The following is a 22,219-nucleotide window of genomic DNA, read 5'->3' as shown; positions in this document are numbered from 1 at the left end:
CGCGCGTCATTTCCGGCGCCGCGGGAGCGGGAGCGGGTGTGGGAGCGGGGTGGGGGCAGGGCTGTCCCACGCCCGCGAGGCCCCACGTTCCGGCTGGCCACGCCAGCGGGCCCCAGGGAGGGCTCAGGCGGCCCCGGGCCCGGCGGGACGAGGCTTACCTCGCCGTCGGGGCTGGGAATGCTTGACTGCCAGTCCACGCGCAGACGTCCCTCTTCGTCTGCACGAGCGGTGGGCTCTAGCTACTGCGGTGCTCCCACCCCTCAACAAGTTTAGGGTTAGGAAGCCCGGAAAATGCCTTTTGCCGTTTTGCACTCGGTGGGGGTAGGGGGATCGGGGACGACATTGAGGGAGCTTTGCTGTATCTACCTGTGTTATAAAAGTGACTACATCTGCGCCAAATGACATCATTTTTGTCAGGCAACTTGCAGGGTATTATTGCGTCATAGTTCCACTTGGCTTATTGCACAACAATTACACGTTTCAGAAATACGTTTCCCAGAGCCGGGAAAATTCATAAAAACGGGCACGTATGCACTGCATATAGAAATGCTGGATCTAAAAACGCCGTTCTGTTTCTACTTGCGTCAAAATAAGATGGCAAGAACTAATACTCAGAGGGCAGTGATTTTTTTGGGGGGGGGGGTTATTCGTTTCTAACAAACCTGCTGCGGAATTCTAGCTAATGCTTTATAAATACCTTCTTGATTTAGAATATAAACCTACATTATAGGACTATTTTGTAAATTTATTGTTGTGAAATCTCTTTGTGGGAAAAGTGTAGGTGACAGAAATACACAGTTGGAGACCAGTGGTTCTACAACTGACCTTAAATTGAGTCCATTGCCCATTTCTGATCCTAAATTGAGGAATTTATCCGACCCACCCCTACCCCCACCCTCACCCCCGCCGCCATTTTCTTTCTAGACCAATATCCCGATGTATTTGCAGTTAGATGTGTGGCTAAAAGCGATCATTATCTCTTTCTAGCAAACTTGAACATGTCATGTTTCCCAAGAGGCCAAAACAGCACATGGTGTACTGTTTTGCTGAAGTAGACTGCTTCGTGGGAAAAAAGTAGAGAAACACCTTAATCTTCTGGAAATAGGAAAATAAGCGTCCCTTTTCCCATTTAAACTATAAAACAAGCTTTAAAAAAACTATTAGCCATAAAATAAACTTTAAAATGGCATGCATTCAACTTTGAATATTTGAGTTTTCATACATTATCCCTGAACGTCTAAAAGCGCTGATTTTATATTTTTGCACGTTGGCTGACACGTAACATTTTGAGCTATACATTTATCACATAGTGTGGAACTAACCTGTCTAGAGAGAGACGTCAAGTCAGTTCTTGATTCAGCAGGAACTGAAATGTCTGGGTTCTGTGTATCATAAATATATCTACAGTGATGTCGTGATCAGTACCCCCTGATGATCTTACATAGTCACAGATGTGACATTTCATTACCGTCCAAAATATGCTTTTTTTTATACTTGACTGTTTCTGAAACTGGGCTGTGTCTTTCCACCAGTCTATATATTTACTACTATGTAGAGCCTACCCTTGGGGGAAAAAAAGTTTAATCAGTGATGCCTCTTTCACTCTCATAAAAAAAAAAGTGTTTTATAGAAGGCTCTGGTATAGTAAGAAACATCCTGCTTCCTCAAGACCAGGCAAAGTAAAACCACATCATTTAAATAAACGAACTCCTCCAGATAATTCCTGTCCTCAATTATTTTTCCCACCAATTACTGGAATAATGGGAGTTCCTAAATACCTTGAGGACATGCTTTCACACTGGTAGAGCCCCATGGGGCAGATGGAAGCTGTCTTTTCTTAGCCCACTAGCTTAAGTATTTCAGAATACAGTCCTCAAATCCGCTATCTGGCAGTCCCAGATGTCCGGAGGCAGGCCAGAGGCTTGGGACTGGGAGTGGTAGTGGAGTTGGAAGGAAATTCCTATCCAGCAGGCTTATGATTTAGGATACTGTATACCCTCCCTCCTCTTTTTAAAACAAGGCTTTTCAGAAATCCAGAGTCTGTGGTAATTATCTTGGTAATCACTTTTCATGTAATTAGCCCCCACCCCAGTCTCGGGGAATTGAAGAGTTGTATCTTCAGCAAACTCTAATAAAGCTGCATATGCATTCTCTTTTCTTTGGAAAACTGTTTTGCTAAATGCTCTATAGCTCATTAGGGTTTTTAAGGCATCTTACGGGGTCCAATCCATCTCAGCCCCTCAGGGTCCACCGGTATCCCCCAAATCAGTACTAACTTCTGCAGATTCACACCAAGACCTGTACACTGACACATTCCAGTAGGACGGTGGCTGTTGTCCTAAGCATTATTTCCTGGCTCCTATCCCAGATGGCGCCTTCAAAATATAGTCTGAGGGTCCCCCAATTTTCCAGGCTTTCAAGTTTGTTTTAACAGCCAAATAGAATAACTTGAGCCTTTACGTTGCATGACTAATAGGAAATTGGTGTCTTCATGAATATTGGCGGATTCCTGGCTAATGCTCACACATCTTGGGCATCGCTGGTCACCTGTCACTTCGAATGGCTCCTCTTAGTTTCTCTCCTATTACTGCTGGCATTAGGGTCTGTCACCCCCTCTCCACATTTCTCCAGCTCTTTCTCTCTACACTTCCAACTTACAAACTTGAGCCTCCCTCCACCGCCCTCTTAGAAAAGCAAAAACCTAAAGCTATCACAAGGAAACTTCAATCTCTTTAAACAGGTCATGGCTTCTAGAGATTCCTACACAGGGATATCCTCCCTGATCATCTCTGAGTCGGATCTGTAGTCATTTGGTGGGAACCCTTTCCTGAGCATATCACTTGTTTCTCCCATCTCCTATCTTCCCCAATCTCATGAACCCCCAAACTTATCCTGTGGGCTCAACTAGAATCCCAAATCCCAAAACATCTGAAAGTGATGTGGATGCAAAAACAAACAAAAACCCCTCAAAGGGCATCCCCCGTGACACAAAGTGTGTCTAATGAATGTATTTACATTTGTGTTATTTCACTAACGTGGGGCGCTATCTCAAGGAAAACGAATTGATAATGTAACATGGTCAAGAGGACTCAACAATGTGATTTTTCCTGGAACCAAATGCTTCTTCCTATTCCACTTCCATCCTTAAAGCCCTGCTGGCAGTTCTTAGAATAACTGCTTTCTGCCTGGGGCCAGACAACAAGGGTTCAGAAACATTCAGGTTTGGTCTCAGAGGCCCCAACACATTGTGACAGGTTTAGACAACATGGGGTGCTATGTGAGCGAGCACAAAGCGGGGGGTGTAATCTGGGTTTGGGAGGGTCAAGCATGGCTTCTCAGAGGCAGCGATCTCTAAGTTCCGTCCAAACGGAATAAGGAAAGGAAAAAGTAAAAGAGTAAAGGATACCCATAGGGCAGTGCGTTCCAGGCCTGGGAGTGGCAGCAAGGCACCTTAATTTAGAGAACTGATAATTTAGGAGGCATACAGTGTAGGACACAAAAAGAGGAGAGGGAAAAGAAGCAAGAATCAGGAAGGCTGCCAAGTATAGCCGGTGGCAGTCAGGGCTTCTCCTCCCGTGTTGCCTCTCACCTCACGCTCTTTCCACTGTCAAACATCCACTATCAATCAAAGATGAAATTAATATCACCATTTCAATGGAACATGTGTTGAAACACAATGTAGACAATGCCCCCTTGTAATTAAAAATGTTAAAAAGAACAGATTTACCCCAAAGTTAATCATTTTTATGTTCTTTATGAACCAATGAAAAGCAACACTATACTTCAGAAGCCTGAAGATACAAGCCACACATTCATAAGTACTGCATTTCAGTAGATGTGCACGCAAACACACACATCCTAAGTGTGAGAGCCAGAGTTGAGGTGAGTGGGAGCAATGAAGAGCTACTATATGGTATTTGCATGATGAAGGAAGTGAAGAAAAAGCCTCCAGTAATTCCCACTGCCAGAAGCACAGCTTTAGGGTTTGGGGACTGTGGTTAAGGATAGAGACGGGATTGAATCTAGGCTCTAAAAGATATTTATTAGTTCTAAAACTAAGTTCTTAAAAAAACAGTGATCGCATCGCTCTCAGGACAAAATGTCTTTGTCCTGATACAGGGCGGAGAGGGACTTTAGGCAAGTCAGTTCTGGCTGCCTCAGCTTGGGGCTGAGTAGCTGAAGTGGAAGCAGGGGAAGCACACGTGAACAGCAAGGGCCCAGGCCTGGCTGCAAGGACAGCTTAGCTTCACCCTTTCCAGAGACCTGAGAGAAGAGCAGCACTGCCTTGGGGAGGGGCATTGGAATGCTAAGCACAGGTGAGGCAGAATGGCCCTCTGGGATTGGAAATCTCAATATTTTCAAGACGGCGATTCTCCTCAAATTGATCTACAGATTCAAAACAACCCCTAGCAAAAACCAAGCAGGCTTTTATGCAGAAATTGACAAGCTGATCCTAAAATTTATATGGAAATGCAAAGGCTCTAGAAGAGCCAAAATAATTTTGAAAAAGAATATAGTTCAAGAACTTAACTTTCCCATTTCAAAATGTACTATAAAACTACAGAAATCAAGATAGTATGGTACTGGCATAAAGAGATATAGATCAATGGAACAGAGTTCAGAAATAAACCCTTTTATAGTCAATTTATTAGAAAGGTGCCAAGGCAATTCAATAGGGTAAGGATTCTTTTCAACAAATAGTGCTGGGACAATTGGATATACACATGCAAAAAGATGGACTTAAACCCTTACCTCACACTATACACAAAAATTAACTCAAACTAGATCATAGACCTAAATGGTAAGAGCTAAAATTATAACCTTTGAATAAGAAAACATAGGAGTAAATCTTTGTGACCTTGGGTTAGGCAAGTGTTCTTAAATATGATACCAAAAGTATGATTCATAAAAGAAATAAATTGGACTTCATCAAAGTTAGAAACTTTTGCTTTTCAAAGATACCATTAAGAAAATGAAAAGTCAAACTACAGACTGGGAGAAAACATTTGCAAATCATGTTTCTGATAAAGACTGTCCAAAATATTTTAAAATGCTTGCAACTCAATAAGATAAACAACCCTAATTAAAATGGGTTTGAATATTTTACCAAAGAAGAGGTATGAATGGCTAATAAGTACATGAAAAGCTACTTAACATCATTAGTCATTAGAGAAATACAAATTAAAACCACATCTACCAGAATGTCTATAATAGAAGAGAATATCAAGCTGTGATATTGTGATAGTGTGATATCAAGTTGGTGAGGATGTGGAGAAACTGCAGCCTTCATACATTGCTGGTGGTAATGTAAAATGGTACAGCCACTTTGGAAAAGTTTCGCTGTTCCTCAAAATATTAAACAGATTTACCAGAGGACTCAGCAATTGAACAACTAGATATTTACCAAGAGAAATGAAAACATGTTTCCATAAAAACTTGTACACAAATATTCATAGCAGCATTATTTACAAATAATAAAACGTGTACATAGATGTTTATAACACTATTAATTCACAATAGCCAAAAAGTGGAAACAATCCAAATATCTATCAACTGGTGAATGAATTAACAAAATGTGATGTCCATAAAATGGAATTATATTCAGCAATAAAAAAGGAATTAACTACTACTGATAAATACTACAAAATGGATGAACCTCAAAACCATTATGCTAAGTGAGGGAAGCCAGAAGACCACATATGTATGATCCCATTTATATAAAATATCCAGAAAAGACAAATCTATAGACACAGAAAGATCATTTAGTGGTTGCCTGAGGCCAGAGATAGAAATGGGGATTGACTGCAAATGGACATGCAGGATCTCTTTGGGGGTGATAGAAGTGTTCAAAATCTGGATTGTTGTGAAGGTTGCACAATTCTGTAAATTTACTAAAAATCATTTAATTGTATATTTAAAATGGGTGAATTTTATGGTATGCAATTTTACCTCAATAAAGCTATTTAAAAAAAAGCGTACTTGTAATTGCCATTGAATTCCAGCTGTACTAATCACTCGCTGTGGAATCATGAGCATGTTATCTAATCTTTTTAGGACTCAGTTTCCTCACCTGTAAAATGGTAATAGTATATACCTCATCAGATTGTTGTAAGGATTAAATAAAGTTAATACTTAAGTCGGTGCCAATGTTTAACTATTATTCTTAGTTAATATTATTTCCTGTGACATTTCTACTTCCAAAAGTTTCTGACAGTGATGCATTATTACATTCTATTTATTATCAATGAATTTTATATTTTTGAGGTAATTCACATACCAGAAGATCCACCCTTTTAAATGTACAATTCACTGGTTTTTTATTATAGTCGCAAAGTTATGCAACCGTCACCACCAATTCCACAACACTTTTATCACCTCAATGGGTATTCTGAATTGGCTGGTACAACTATTTACAATGTAAGACAAATTCTAAATTTATATCAACTTGTAAGTTCCTAAATTTAGAACTAAATGCTTCCACCCAAATACAATATATTGTACAGTTTCTTCCATCACTGAACCCGTGAATACATTTATTGAAACATCCTACTTTAAGTAAGCTGTTGTACTTGAAACGTGATAGAAAACATTCATTTTCATTTTAATTATTCAATGAACACAGGTTAACCTAAATCCTTACATTTTTTCTGACTAGAAATGAATACCTATTCATTGCAGAAAATTTGTAAAGCATAGAAATGCATGGGGAGAAACAAAACTTACTCGAGTTCTTTTTAACACGCCATGAAAAAAGAAAGTTTCAACACCCTTTAAGTTTTAAAATATCGATTTATTGGTAACCTTTCCATTAAAGAAGTGGGTTTTCTTGGATCAGTTTTTTTTTTAAAAAAAACCTGGTTTTAATAACTTTTTTAATGCACAAAACAATGTAATAGTGCGATGTCAGAGGGACAGTGGATGGGGGGAGGGGGTGGTCACTGTGTGAAGGATATAAATGATAAATGTTTAAAAAAACCTCTTTGGCCGTTCATACCGACACCTAACTTCAATTCTGTTAACTCCACCCTGAGTACAGTCTAGCGCTACCAAGGACCACCTCCTGGGCTTTAGAAACCTGTCCTCGCCCAGAACAAATTAGACTTCGCTTTTGCCATGCTTGGGCCGCCGAGCCTCCGCGCGAGGGCGCCCTCCCCGCCGTCCGCCGCCAGGTGACCCGAGGCGCCGAGAACGTGGCCAGCTCAGCGCATGGCCCCCTCCCGGCCACGAGCCCCGTCACAGGTGGGCCGGACGCCGAGCCGACTTCACCTTATTAAATTAGGGAACTCAGTGAAAAAGGACATTCCCACTGTCTGTCCCTCACACCCTAGGTAAAATTCCCAGGTTCTGGGAAACCCTTCCGGCCATCACCGCGGGAACCGGAAATGACTTCTCCCGCGCCAGCGCGCGCGATGTTAGTTTCACGCGCCTAGAAAGCAGGGGGGTCTTTTCTGGGGCTGCCCGCAGCGTTGCCTGCATAAATAACCAACAGATCTGCGACAAATAGATCCCGAAACTTTGCCTGGTGTTTTCTAGTCAGCCTGCTAGCAGGTACTATATACACCCGAGCGGAAAGAAGTGCAAGCAGCGAGGCCCTGCTGCACCGGTCATCCTTCTTTCCCAGGCCTGGGCTCTAGTCGGTCTTCCCGCCTTCGCTCCTCCCCCCTCCCCCGCACCGGGAGCCTGCGTACTGTCAGGCAGTTGCTGGGGCGTCTTCCTTCCTCTCCAAGCAAGATGGCGGGGGGTGAGGCTGGTGTGACTCTGGGACAACCGCATCTTTCTCGCCAGGATCTCGCCACCTTGGTAAGGTTTCGCTCTGAGAAGATGCGGAGTGAGCTCAGGAGTGGGGATGACAGGGCCTCCTGGGAGGAGTTGAGACGAGGCAGTGCTGGGTTGTCGAGAGCATGGTTAGCTCCGGAGCCGAGCGCCTTAAGCCGCGCCGCCGCCGCTGTCTGCACCTCGACAAATCCGCGAGCTGGGCAGCGGGGTGTGAGATCGTGGGACCTCGAAATAATGTTAAATGTCATTAAGATTTTCACTTTTGAAGATCTGGGAAGGGAGTGTCTACACTCTCCTCAGTGCTAATGCTGTCAAGGTTGGGTGGCCTCGGGCCTCCACGTCTCCCGTAGAGATCGGAAGTGTAGTCGTGTAATGATGAAGGACTCTAGGGCTTCCCAGTCATTAAAGTACAAGATTGCTTATACAGGAAAAGCGCTTTAGAAGTATGAGAGAGCTGTTCACATGGTGGCGAGCTGTAGGTCAAATGTAAAGTCAAAGAAAAGTTGTGATTTGCCTTATGTATAGCGATTTAAAATAAAAATAAAATGTTTGATTGCAGGATGTTACCAAATTGACGCCACTTTCACACGAAGTTATCAGCAGACAAGCCACAATTAACATAGGTAAGATAAGAATAACTTCTTGGAGATCTGACTTCCTTGAGCTCTGGCAAGTAGTTTTAATCACCTTTGTGTGATTACCTGAATTATATGAGGTTTCAAATATTCAAGAAGTACACGTTGAGGGAGCGGCCGGTTAGCTCAGTTGGTTAGAGCGGGTGCTCTTAACAAGGTTGCTCTTAACAAGGTTGCCGGTTCCCCGTTGAATCCCCACCTGGGCCACTGTGAGCTGCGCCCTCCACGACTAGATTGAAACAACTACTTGACTTGGAGCTGATGGGTCCTGGAAAAATACATTTAAATAAATAAAAGTTAAAAAAAAAAAGAAATAGACGTTGAGCCCTTGTAAGCAAAGCACCTGCTAGATTTTTTTTGGGAAGGGCATGTTGCCCATGCCTGGCTTACAGAATAGGTGAGAAGAAGAGATACAGACATATGAGAAGTTTAATAGCATAAGGTGATATGTAGTCATGTAGCACTTTAAGGAACAGGTAAAAATGCGGCTGTATTTGCCAAACAGGGTTATTGCAAGAGCAGACTTTTTGAAAGTTTTATTTGATATATAAGCTGTTATTAAGTAGAGTATTTTTTTTTCTTAATTGACACCTAGAACTTGAGAGGAGAAGTTATGTTGACTGAGTGTAAATTTTCGGTATTTGAGAGTCTGTATAAACAGCACAGTAAAACCTAGTTAAAAGTAAGGCTCTACCATCAGACCTATTAAAAACTTATAAGATATGTTACTCTTGACAGCATTACTGTAATTAGACCTGGGTTTTCTTATTTTCATGTATTTCTTTTGGTTGGGTCAGGGCTCATCATATCTTTTATGCTGGAAAATTTCTTAATATACAAGATATTTATTTTTTTTATTGAGTGTTTATTTTAAATGAAGGCAGTCTTTTCTATGATGAAAATCATAAGATGAATAGCTTATAGTATGCTAAGTATGGTTTTTGAACAAGGTTGTCAGTTACATGGAACGTACTCTTCGGTTCCCTATTAGAATAAGTTTTTGGTAGAAAAGAATAGGAGCAAAAATTGAAGTCACTGTTGGTTTTACGTTGATATTTATAGTGAGTTATGGCTTTGGGTTTTCTACTCTAACATTATTTGAAAAAATATTTGGTGTAATTGGAGTGCACGTGAATTCAATTTTTGTTCTTTGTCTGTAGGTACAATTGGTCATGTAGCTCATGGGAAATCCACAGTTGTAAAAGCTATTTCTGGAGTTCACACTGTCAGGTTCAAAAACGAACTAGAAAGAAATATTACAATCAAGCTTGGATATGCTAATGCTAAGGTGAGCTGTGTACTGTGGACCTAGAAATTAACTTTAATTGGAATATGCAGATAACAAATCCAAATCTTTTTTTCTTTGAAACCTTTAGATTTATAAACTTGATGACCCAAGTTGTCCTCGGCCAGAATGTTATAGATCCTGTGGAAGTAGTACACCTGATGAGTTTCCTACAGACATTCCAGGGACCAAAGGGAACTTCAAATTAGTCAGGTGATCTCTTTTGTGCTAAAAAAACACTTTATACTTCATATTTATTGTGTTGTGATTGGTGCTTTTTGAAATGCTTAACTGAAATATTAAACAATGAACCTAATTGCTGAATGGTTTTGTTGTTTTTCCATTATTTTGTATTTATTGTCTATAGTGACAGTAATTTGAAGAGTCAAGTATTTAAACCTAAGTTAGGATACTCACATGCAAGGTCTCCAAAGGAAAAGTATCACATAAGCGTAATGGAATGGAGGGAAACACAGCTCATTGGGTTTAAAGGATTCTTTTTGGCAGGCTTCCTAATTGCTTTTGAACAGTATTTTTTCTGTTTCTTAGATAGGGGAGGAACAAAGCCATTCTTAATTCTCTTAAGTAAATGGGCTAGTTATCCATCTATTTTCCAAATATAATTGCATATCCTGGTTCTTTATCAGAGAGAACTGATATCCACCTAGTGATGTATATAGGGGTTGGGAATACTTCACAAGGAAATTCTAAATCAGGACCAGGGCTAGGACTAGGGAGAGATGAATGAGCCCCCTGCCTTCGGCCCAAAATTTAAGGGGGTGGGGATGGGTGCTAAAAAAAACCGTTAGTAGTTAAGGTAAGTAGTATTTCAGGAAACGTTTTTGGAAATTAAGGCAAAGAAATTGTAATAAACAGAATACCATTTTTTAAATAAAGACAGGCTCGAAATTACTGGTGCTTTTTTTTTTTCCTCTTGCTTCAATATCACTTTTTTCTGGCTGGGTTTTGGCTCAGCATGACAATGTTACTGATCCTTTTTTCATTTAAAGTGTTGATGTTTATCCTGGATTTTTTTTTGCATTAATTTTGGCTTTTTAAAATATTAAATCTAAATATTATTTATCTTTATTACTGAGTTTTTTGGTGCCTCCTTACATTTTGCACCCAAAGCAAGTGCTTTACTTGCCTCACCTTAGTTTTGGCCCTGATCAGAGATGAGCAAACTTTCTATAAAGGGCCAGATAGTAAATATTTTTGGCTTTGCAGGCCACAGATTCTCTCTTCTAGCTACTCTGCTCTTGTATGCTGAAAGCAGACATAGACAGTATGTGCATGAGTGGGTATGGCAGTGGGCCACATTTGGCCTAAGGGCTATAGTTTGCTGACCCGTTTTAGATCATGACAGTGTAAGCATACACTTTTAAACATAATGATTATCAATGAGTAGCATAGTTTTGTTAAAATAGTGCTGCCTTCTACATTTCAGATCGCCAATTCCAACTTTTCAAAGTGCTAGAGAAATTTTTGGCAAATTATTTTTTTAGATGGCATTGCCCATTTTGTCAACACTTTTAGCTCTCAAATCGATGATGTTCCCAATATACACTCTGTACCATATTCACTTTCATTGAATCTGGGAGTGTCTGGCTCTTCATTTATTACTATACATAGCTAATTTCATTTGCCGTATAATACTATGCAGTGTTTGGACTCTCAGCCAGTAGGTAATCTTATTTCCAAGGTCTAGGAACACCAAGTCCTGTAACCACTTGACTTTACAGCAATAAGAATTATTTTCATATTTTTATTCCATATTCATATGTAACATAACCCACATCTAAAGTGATTTAATTTTAGGAAATCTGTAAGTTGTATCTTAAAGTATTGATTGATCTTAGGACCGATTGTTATTTCTCCATTGTTAGACATGTTTCCTTTGTTGACTGTCCTGGCCACGATATTTTGATGGCTACTATGCTGAACGGTGCAGCAGTGATGGATGCAGCTCTTCTGTTGATAGGTAAATACATCAGAATTGGTTTGGACAAATCAGTGTGCAACAAATCCAAGGTGGAATATTTAAAGGGGAACTAAGGCCTTTAAGGGCCATATCCATTACCTAAGTGTGACATGAATGGAAACTAACAGGATGACATACCTGCCTACCAGCTATCAGAAAATACTAAACAAGATAGACCTTGAGGAGATGTCTTGTGAGAATTCTTATTGTAGTATATATTTTAAAAAGTAAATATAGCCTTTTTCCTGCTTAGATGACATGAAGTGATTTGATTTAATTTTAAATTTATATGTAAAAGTACGGTTTTTTGTTGTTGTTGTTTTTGATCTCTGACCTGTCCACTGCAACACATATATTAAGTTGGTGCAAAAGTGATTGCGGTTTAAAAGGTTAAAAATCGCAAAAACTGCAATTTTTTGCACCAACCTAATGCAATGTTTTTATTTAGATGCAAATCTCATTCATAATCAGTGCTGAAATCTAGACCTGAATTGGGGTTTTCAAAGCTAGCGTTGTGCTACCTTCCTTACGTGAGCTGTCAAGAGATTTCGTTGCTATGGGATATAATTTTTTAAGTATGCCAAGTGTAGGATACCTGAACATCACTGCTTGGGGAGTACCCGACAAAACGTTCCTATTTGTTTATAATACACTGTTGGTTATCTTCACGTTTAGTGTTCTTCCTTCCCTTTGTTAGGGAGTAGGCTCGGATAGTAGTTGAAATTCATAGACTGTATTAAGTGTCTTCCCCTCTTGCTGAGCTGCCTCTCAGGAGCTTGATGGCTTTGCACATCTCTAATACTGGATAGAGCCTTATGCCTGAGCAAAAGCTGAGAGCATACCCCAAGATGCCACACTTGTTGATTCCAAGCTTCTTGCTTAGAATGGGCAATGGGAGCCAAATGTTCGGGAGGCCTCAGGGAATGCACGCACAGAGGGAAAGCAGGGGCAAAAGATGGACACTTGGCAGTGCTGTCTAGGACTTTTGCCTTGAATAGGGCTAGGGCATTCAAACATTTCTTTTATTAGATGCCAGCTAATTTTTTTTTTTTGGTAGTAAAATACACATAATAAGTTTTGCCACTTGACCCCATTTAAAGTGTACCATTCAGTGACATTAAGTACATTGACAGTGTTGGACAAGCATCACCACTCTCTAGTTCCAGACCATCTTTATTACCCCAAAAACAAAGGAAATCCTGTCACTCTATTAAGCAGTCACTCTATTCCCCCTTTCCAAGCCCTTGGTAACCTTAATCTGCTTTCTGTCTATGACGGGTTTGCCTCCTTTGGCAGATATTTCTAGCTGATTCTCATGCATCTTTTTCCATCTTCATCATCTAGCTGGTAATGAGTCTTGTCCTCAGCCTCAGACTTCTGAACACCTGGCTGCTATAGAAATCATGAAACTGAAGCATATTTTGATTCTACAAAATAAAATTGATTTGGTAAAAGAAAGCCAGGCTAAAGAACAGTATGAACAGATCCTTGCATTTGTACAAGGTAAGAAGCCGTAATATCTAATACATATATGAATCATTTTGAGAGGCATTTAATCCAGATACCAGATGTTAGAATAACTGTATAGATTAAAACAGAGTAAATGTACAGATATTAGGCCTTGTTTTTCTCTACCTACGTACTTCTTGTTAGCTACCTGATAGAACTAGTGAAATCTGTGTTTCTGAATTGTATAGACTAAAGTATATTTTTTGCTGACTGAAAGTTAGAACTGAAGTTGTATTCTGGAAACTATCAGATTTAAAAAAAAAACCTCAGTAATAGTAAAATGAGCAAAAGAATTTAAAAAAAACTTAAGTCTTATACTATTTATTCTCATTGAGTAGGTACTTTGAGAATTGGAACTGACAATCATTTATTTAATTTTTATAGTCCTTTTCTCTAACAGCGTAGTGTTTTTCCTTTCAGGGAAAACGTGATGCATCTTATTGCTGACATTTGATTCTCTCTCAGCCTTGTTTTTCTCATTAGTCTGACTTCTCATGAACCCAGTTCTATCATAACGAAAAAGAATAAGTTATATTGATTATTTTGTTTTACTTCTTTGACCAGTCTGTTTGACATATAATTAACAAGAAGCAAATATTATATGCGCAGCAGTCTTTGATTAGCAGAGTCTGTAATTTTATCTTAACATTTATTGGGAGGTTAATTACATGTTATTAGAAATCTTTCGACTAGTAAAATGCTCTTTCCCAGGAGTATTAGTATTTTATTCCTTTAAACAGTTTTATCATTTTAGTGTATTAAATATATCTATTAATATATTTTAACATTTTTTTCCTTAAAGGGAATAGTATTCATTTTCAGGAGTAAAAGCAAACATAGAATACTGCCACCTTTCCAAACAAAATTCTCGCTTTCTACCTGTTGCTGACATTTGTGTGGGGATGTTTAGGCATCTGTTTCAGTAATCTTAACTGTTTCATGTAATGTGTAGAACAAGTTTTGTAAAACGGAAGAATTTTGATTTTTCTGAATTTTGTTGTATAGGTACAGTAGCAGAAGGAGCTCCTATTATTCCAATTTCTGCTCAGCTGAAATATAATATTGAGGTTGTCTGTGAGTACATAGTAAAGAAAATTCCTGTACCCCCAAGAGACTTTACTTCAGAACCCCGACTTATTGGTAAGTGATAGGATTTTTCTTTAAGTCTTAATTAAATCTTTTCCACATTGGTGATTCCCCCTTAAGGGGGTTTATTACTATTTCCCCTTTCTGCAGAGGTATGAATAAATTATAAGCTCCATAAAATTTTTTTTGAAATCAATGAATTCTGAGATTCTTTTGGCAATGCTAAATTGCATTACTTGATAAGGGACAGAGTCCTGAATACAGAAGGAACTTTTAACCTTTTTGTGCTTAGTATATGGTACGTTATGTGATCAAGATGGAGTTAATACAGTATTCTCTAAGGAATGATAATGGTTTAGTCAGGAACAGGATATTAGAACTTCCATACCAATGATTTCCTTGTACCATTAATGATGATTTTCATATCCCTTTCACTTTAAATTCAGAGTACCAATATTGGTATAATTTGATCATCTGAGCTTGTGGTTCCTACACAGAGATGTAGGTACCTTTGCAGAACAGAAATGTGAGCCCCTCTGGGCCTTCACCCGGGGGTCCCCCTGTGTGTTGTGGGAAGTGTTCTCTTGGGTGATTGTGATGGGTACCCCTTGTTAAGGGTCACTGCTCTCAGAACCTAAGTGCAGGTCACGTAGTCCTAGAGTTGTCTTGTAGTTTCAAAACTAAATTTTTATTTCAGAAGTCACATAATACAGAGGTATATAAAGAGGTACCTCCCACATTTAGCCCCTTAGCCCTGAAGTAACCAAAGTTCGCAATTGTTATGTATTATCCCCATGCCTCTCTTTTTTCATATCATCATGTGTAAACATATACATGTTTTTTGTTTTAGTTTTTCTTGTGGAAGTGGGATCATACTATGCATGTTATTTTGGTAACTTTTTTTTCCTTAACAGTATATGAGGGTTATCCTTCCAGATCATTACATATGGCTCTAACGTTTCTTTTTTAATAGCTGCATAATACTCCATAGTATTGATGTACCATAATATGCCTCCTATCAATGAAGTTTTAAGTTATTTCCACTTTTCTATCATAAGTAAATTAGATTTTTGACACAAAGTCACCCCTATGGTGTAAATCTTGTGTCTACTATTTTAGGAAAGTTAACTTAGAAAATAATATTTCTTCTAAAGTAAAAATGAGCAGAATGGCCTTTAATTGGTTTTGCTTTCTTTTAGTTATTAGGTCCTTTGATGTCAACAAACCTGGCTGTGAAGTTGATGACCTTAAGGGGGGTGTAGCTGGTGGTAGTATTCTGAAAGGAGTGTTAAAGGTAAACTGGGTTTTGGTTGTTGTGGTTTTCTTGTTTTAATTGGGGTTAGGGTTTCCAGGTGGGAATTCCCACCTGTTCTCATGGATTTTATTGCTTTCCCATTCCTGAATCCCGAGAAAAGTTGGTCGGGAAATCGGGAAAATCGTTTCCTTGAACCCAGTAATACCCACAATGGGAAATAAATGTACTACTCACAATGTATCTCTTAGACATTTTTCCTATTTATCGCTAGAGTTTCCGGGTGGGAATTCCCGCCAGTTCTCGGGAATTTTTTTGCTTTTTCCATTCTCGAATCCTAAGAAAAATTGGTCGGGAAATCGGGAAAATCGGTTCCTTGAACCCAGGTGGCTGGTAGTATTGGCCGTCGCTTTGTGGAAACGATTCATCATAGAGAACAGAAAACAGTTTATATCTCAGGATTCGGGAACGGGAAAGCGAAAAAATTCCTGAGAACAGGCGGGAATTCCCACCCGGAAACCCTAATTGGGGTTAACATTGGTTAATAACATGTAAATTTCAGATGTACAACTTTATAATGCAACATCTGTATTCTCATTGTGTGCTCACCACCCAAAGTCTAGTGATGGTTGTGTTTTTGCTTTGTTTCTCCATTGTCTTAATCAGGAAAATAGTATGGATACTCCAAATTGCAAAATAAATTTGTTTTCATGGTGTCTAGTACTCGGTATGGATGTCTTTGTATACTTTTATGTGTCTGACCTCTGACTTTATAGACTCCTCATGAGTCTGGAGCACATTTTATATGGGGATAGACTTGTGTGGTAGGTGGTTAGAAACAGTTGGATGGTTCTGGTGTTGAAGCTTTCTTTCACATCTCTTTTTTTTGTAAATAGTGATCTTTGAACTAGAGAAAGGATTGCCTTTTCAGTTTTGTGGTCTTCCTGTTAGTATTTTTTATATGTAAATGGAAATTGTGTTGTGCCATAGTAATTCTAATTACTAATTTATATTTTTACAGGTCGGCCAGGAGATAGAAGTCAGACCTGGTATTGTTTCCAAAGATAGTGAAGGAAAACTCATGTGTAAACCAATCTTTTCCAAAATTGTATCACTGTTTGCTGAACATAATGATCTTCAGTATGCTGCTCCAGGAGGTCTTATTGGTAAGGATTTTTCTCTTATCCCTGTCTTTTCATTTGTGTATATTATAGTACTTTTCATGGGAAATGGATTACCCCAAAAGATAGAGATTTTTAATTGGATATTTTAATAATTGAATTGGGTAGGGCGATATACATGTGGTTAAGCTGTTGATTTTAGGTCATAAGATGGTTTCATGTGTTTGTAAAAATTATTTTTAAACTTAAAGAAAAATACACTTTAGTATATAAAGTAGCTCCTTTTTAGCAATAACAACAAAAAAACTTTATGACCTAGTGTTTAAAATACATTGCTATACTTTTTGTTGTTCTACACAGATTTGAGGGGTAGAGAGTTGATTTTTATGTATGTTTTACAAATGGAAAGTTACCCACAAATGTCCGTTGAATCATGTCAGATCATATTTACTGAGGTGGAAATAAAAAAAGATAACTGTGTAGTAATTACTGAGATAATTTATGGATTATCTGGTCCCTTACAATTTAGTGTATTACCAGATATCCATAAGAAGTCAAGATTCAGAATTAGAGGTTTTGTGCCTTTGGATTAAAGAAGAAAATGTTTGGTGAAGGATTTTGTCTTTCCGTTCTCTGGTGTTTGGCTATGTAATTCATTTTTCTACTTTTTCCGGTAATTAGGAATTTACTGTGTGTGATTTTTTTATATATAAACAAGTTTTTTACAATTTAGCCTATGGAACTTTTCACACATAAAAGTAGAGAGAGTGGTGCAATAACTCTTGTGTAGCCACCACCCAGCTTCAACAATTATCAATACTTTCCCAGTCTTCATCTTTATATCTTCTTCCCTGCTCTCCTCAGAAGACACACTGCTAAAATATTTTGAAGTGGATCCCAGGAATCATATATGGAATCTTTAAGCTATCTTTTTGATCAGCCTTCCATGGGAGAAATGGCAGGCAAATATTCTGCAAACTACTCATGAATTTTGTATCTCTTCAACCTTCATTAAGGATATTCAGACTTATTTTTGAATTAGGATATTATCTCTGTTTGCCCTTTGTTTAGAATTTAAATCAAGAGAGTCTTTCTGTTCTCAAATGCCCAACTAACCCATGAGTTTACGATTCTTTTTCTTCAAATAAAACAGGTATCTTGTCACACCTATGTAGCTGTTACATGACTCTGAAAATATAAGTATGTATTAAAATGTATAGGTATATGCTGTCCTTGTTTGACTAAATTTTGGGGTAAACAGCTTTATGGGGGAAAAAAGTTGGACTCTCTATATGTGTATGTCTTATTTTACATTAGGAGTTGGAACAAAAATTGACCCCACTTTGTGCCGGGCTGACAGAATGGTGGGGCAGGTACTCGGTGCAGTTGGAGCTTTACCTGAGATCTTCACAGAATTGGAAATCTCCTATTTCCTGCTTAGACGGCTGCTCGGTGTACGCACTGAAGGAGACAAGAAAGCAGCAAAGGTAAGTGCTTTCTGTAACTCCTGTTTCAGAAACAGTGACAGTGACATTAAGACTAATTTTGAGGTTCATTCTTTTATAGTGAGCATGGGATTAAGAAAAAAGAAAAGGTGAATACGTTTGACTTTCTGAAAATTGAGAACTATGTGGCAATCAGTTTAAAGTGAAACGAACCAGGAAAAATATCACATGTGACAATGACATGATATTCCTATTATTCATGTGATTTTTTAAAAAAGTCTCAGTAAGATCAGGTTGGCAGAGATGGAAAATTGCTGACATCTGTTGGCAAGGATGTAGGAAGATAAGCAGCCATTTTGTGGAAAGCATTTTCTTAATTTGGAGGTTTCTTTTTACCCAATTTATTTCCCTAGGTGCAAAAGTTGTCTAAGAATGAAGTGCTCATGGTGAACATAGGATCCCTGTCAACAGGAGGAAGAGTTAGTGCAGTCAAGGCCGATTTGGGCAAAATCGTTTTGACTAATCCTGTGTGCACAGAAGTAGGAGAAAAAATTGCCCTTAGCCGAAGAGTTGAAAAACACTGGCGGTAAGTTTATTAGCCTTTGTCACTGTCTGATAAAGAAGACACAGTCAGTTTCCTTAAGTTCTTGGTGGTGTACACACACACACACTTTTCCTTGGATGACTTTGAAATCTGTTTCTAGCCCTGATTTGTGATAGACACACCTCTGCAAAAACCAATGAATTTGGTTCAGTATTTCCCTTGTTTTTGGCTTTATTAAACTTTTTATTTGGAAATAATTTCAAACTTAACAGGAAAATTATAAGAATTACACACAGACCTCCTGTATTCCCTTTTCCCAGATATACAATTTATTTGTGTGTGTACATATACTTTTTTATAGGTAATAAACTTTTTTTGAACCGTTTGAAGTGTAGGTTATATATATCATGCCCCTTGATCTTTTAGTACCCTAGTGTATATTTCCTAAAAACAAGGGTGTTCTCTTACATAACCACTGGAAGAAGTTTAACATGGATAAAAATACTGAAATCTACAGTCCGTATTCTAGTTTTATCCCTCATCCCATAATGTCCTCTATATCCCTCTAGTCTAGGGTCATGTATTGAATTTAGTTTTCATGTCTCTTTGATCTCTAATCTGTAACTTCCTCAGCCTTTCTTTGTCTTGAGATTGACAGCTTTGAAGAATATAAGCTAGTTTCTTTATATTGTTCCTCAATTTGGGTTTATCTAATGTTTCCCAAGATTAGATTCAGGTTTTGTATTCTTGGCTGGAATATTTACATAGGTGGGGGTGTCTCCTCAGGGAATCACAGCCAGAGGCCCATGATGCCTGACTGCTCCTCCTCCTTGAGGTTAATTTTGATCGTGCATCCAAGGTGTTGTCCAGTTTCCCCACTCTATAGTTACTCCTTTTAACCTTTGCAGCTAATAAGCATTCTGTGGGGAGACTCTGAGACTATGCAGATAGCTTGCTCCTCAATAAATCCCACCCCGCTGAATTTAGCATCCATGGATGATTCTTGTCTAAATTGAGCTTGACTCTAGTGATTGTAAAATGGTGATCACCCCGCCTCCAACTCCACCACTCCTTATTTATCAGTGGACATTCTTTCTTCCCACTCCTTATTTATCAGTGGACATTATTTACTTATCTAGTTATTATATGGACTCATGGAGTCCTATTTTATTCAGTAGGTTATTATTCTTTACTGTTTTTATTATTTTGATGCCCAAATTGTCCAGGATTTGTCCAGTAGACACCCTTCAAGCTGGCTCCTGTGTGTCGTTTTGACATGTCCCCATCAGTTTTTTTGAAGAGTTTCTTACTTTCTGGCACAAGATGTTCCAGAGTCATCTTGTACGTCCCTTGCTCCAGTTTAGAATTGGCCATTTCTCCGAGGAACCCTGGTTCCTTTTAGTGGGAAATGTTATTTAGAAATGAAGATCTGGGTGCTAGGTGTGCTCATCATTTAAGGTGTTGTTACTTCTGGTCCCTTTTAGTGGCTAGAGCTAGGAAACGTACAGTCTTTGGCTCCTGACTCTTCGCTCTTTCCCTGGTTAGTTACTGAATCTACCCTTTCTTTTCTATTCGGTGTGATGACTTCATAGCCCGTACTACCATCACTTCACACTTACAAGGTATTGCAGAAGGTTCCTAGTTTGCCTCTTTGATACTTAAGAGCTGAGTTAATTTCTAGTAGCTTCTCACTACTTTCTGATATTTAGGACCTTTCTGGAAGCCTACTTCAATGCATTTTACCTTTCCTCCTGCTTTGTCTCACATAAACCCTCTAATGATTCCGTGTCCTGATTGTCCCTATAATTATTCAAATCGCCCTTGGCTCTTTGTTTTTTTCCTCACTACCTAACCTCCCTTATTAAGGCTTCTCTGATACTCTGCCCCATGATGGTCTGTCATCACTTATTGTTCAGAAGTTCTGAATTACTACCCTCTGCTTTAGACAGAGTTAAATTTTTTGTTGTCTTTTAAGTAAGTAATCCTGCTTCGTGGTGATTTACGTCCACTTGATTTTACTCTTTTGTATAATTATGCTATTTGCCATTTATAGACATACTGATTTGCAGTGTATTTTAAAATAGGCTTAAGTAATACACACTTTCAAAACCTCAACATGGAATATATTATTCTCACTTAGTTTGAATGGTACATTTCCTAGATTAGAACAGATTTTGAAACAGGGTTGGTTGGTTGGTTTTGTCTTTCCACTAACAAGAGAGGACATTGCTTAAAAATTAGCAAGTATGTTAAAATTGTTAAAAGAAATGAGAGCATCTGAAAGATCCTTACATTCTTTACAATTGTGGTTTTAATCCATGTTTAGGTAGGTTTTGTTCTAGAAGCTACGGTTGGGGTAGCATTCCAGGCTGGTGTTCACTGATTAGAGCAGACATTGGAATCTGAGCAGAGGTGCCTCTGCTGTTGAGAGTAAACTGCCTGTAGACTAGTCCTTTCGTACTTAGTTTCCCTTACCAGCTGAGGTCATACTAAAGCCATTGTGATGTGTTTAGGTGCTATAAATGGTTTAAAAAGAAGCACTTTGTCAAGGAGAAAAGGATAGAGAATGAGATTTTTTTAAACAAATCAGACAGGTGGTTTTGTGTCGCATGGTCCCTTAGGTGGATGGGAAGGCTGTTTGGCAGTCCTGAAGGGGCAGGTATATTTTAACAGTGAAGATGAGCATATTTATAGTAGCAATATTGTTTTGCTTCCCTGTCATTCATTTTGGCTGGAGCCCGTCTCTCTGGGCCTGAGACTCTAAGAAGATAGTGTGAGCTTTCTTTATGCAGGAGCAGGTTTTGGAAACAAATTCAGATACAGCAGATAGGTAAGTAAAACCAGTTATGTCAAATGATTGTGTGGTAATGATAATAAAATGGACATAAAATTCACAGTTGCTTTTGTTTTCATTTTGCAGTTTAATTGGTTGGGGTCAAATAAGAAGAGGCGTGACAATCAAGCCAACAGTAGATGATGACTGAAGAATTCCAGTTAAATAATGCATTTGGATAAAGGCAGATTTTTCTCTTAACCACCTAGGGGTGTATTTTCAAAGCAATACTGGAGAATGAATTTCACAGCTCATTACCTTAGTAGTAGCTGTTATTCTCATTTTTTGGTGATGAAAATTTAACCTCTGGTACTAAAATAGAGTCTACAATAAAATTAAAAATTGGCATAATGTTGGATGGAGTCTACATTTTACCAGAAATTAACCATTCCCAAGTAATGTCTAATTTATATATCAATGTAGGTTTGAAATGAAACTCTTCGCTACAGCCAGCCTTTGCTATAGCACACATGCTACCAAACCTATTTGAAATAAAGTTTTTCTTATTTTCATGCTTTATCTTTCAGTAGCTCTAGGCTTGAAAGGATTGTTATACCAGTAAAAACTTGAAAACAAATTCTTTTTTTTTAAGATTTTTTAATTAGTTTCAGGTGCACAAAACAATGTAATAGTTAGACATTTATCATTTATGTCCCTCACACAGTGACAACCCCCCTCCCCCATCCACTACCCCTCTGACATCACATACAACCATTACATTTCCACTGTCTCTATTCCTAATGCTGTACTCC

General features: G+C 38.6%; 1 protein-coding gene across 1 annotated transcript; it reads left to right on the top strand.

Annotated features, from left to right (window-relative positions):
* The first annotated feature begins 7,643 nt into the window (after positions 1-7,643).
* On the top strand, positions 7,644-21,979 carry EIF2S3 (eukaryotic translation initiation factor 2 subunit gamma). Its single transcript, XM_033105220.1, has 12 exons — positions 7,644-7,800; positions 8,336-8,399; positions 9,572-9,699; positions 9,788-9,909; positions 11,583-11,677; positions 13,022-13,180; positions 14,192-14,326; positions 15,472-15,566; positions 16,546-16,690; positions 17,963-18,132; positions 18,504-18,676; positions 21,555-21,979. Exons 1-12 carry the CDS (start codon positions 7,732-7,734, stop codon positions 21,616-21,618), a joined length of 1,419 nt encoding a protein of 472 aa, XP_032961111.1. The 5' UTR covers positions 7,644-7,731; the 3' UTR covers positions 21,619-21,979.
* The last annotated feature ends 240 nt before the right edge of the window (positions 21,980-22,219 follow it).

This window comes from Rhinolophus ferrumequinum, chromosome X (genome assembly GCF_004115265.2).
Source record: "Rhinolophus ferrumequinum isolate MPI-CBG mRhiFer1 chromosome X, mRhiFer1_v1.p, whole genome shotgun sequence".
Taxonomy (NCBI): Eukaryota; Metazoa; Chordata; class Mammalia; order Chiroptera; family Rhinolophidae; genus Rhinolophus; species Rhinolophus ferrumequinum.
The sequence above is the reverse complement of the archived record's forward strand: the minus strand, read 5'-3'. Positions and strand labels throughout refer to the sequence as shown.

What these genes read in the sequence shown, in the direction of transcription:
- EIF2S3 (XM_033105220.1), top strand. Translation starts at nt 7,732, where the DNA reads ATGGCGGGGGGTGAGGCTGGTGTGACTCTGGGACAACCGCATCTTTCT. An exon ending in ACAAGCCACAATTAACATAG is followed by an intron (nt 8,400 to 9,571) that starts GTAAGATAAGAA and finishes CTTTGTCTGTAG; the next exon opens with GTACAATTGGTCATGTAGCT. An exon ending in TTCAGAACCCCGACTTATTG is followed by an intron (nt 14,327 to 15,471) that starts GTAAGTGATAGG and finishes GCTTTCTTTTAG; the next exon opens with TTATTAGGTCCTTTGATGTC.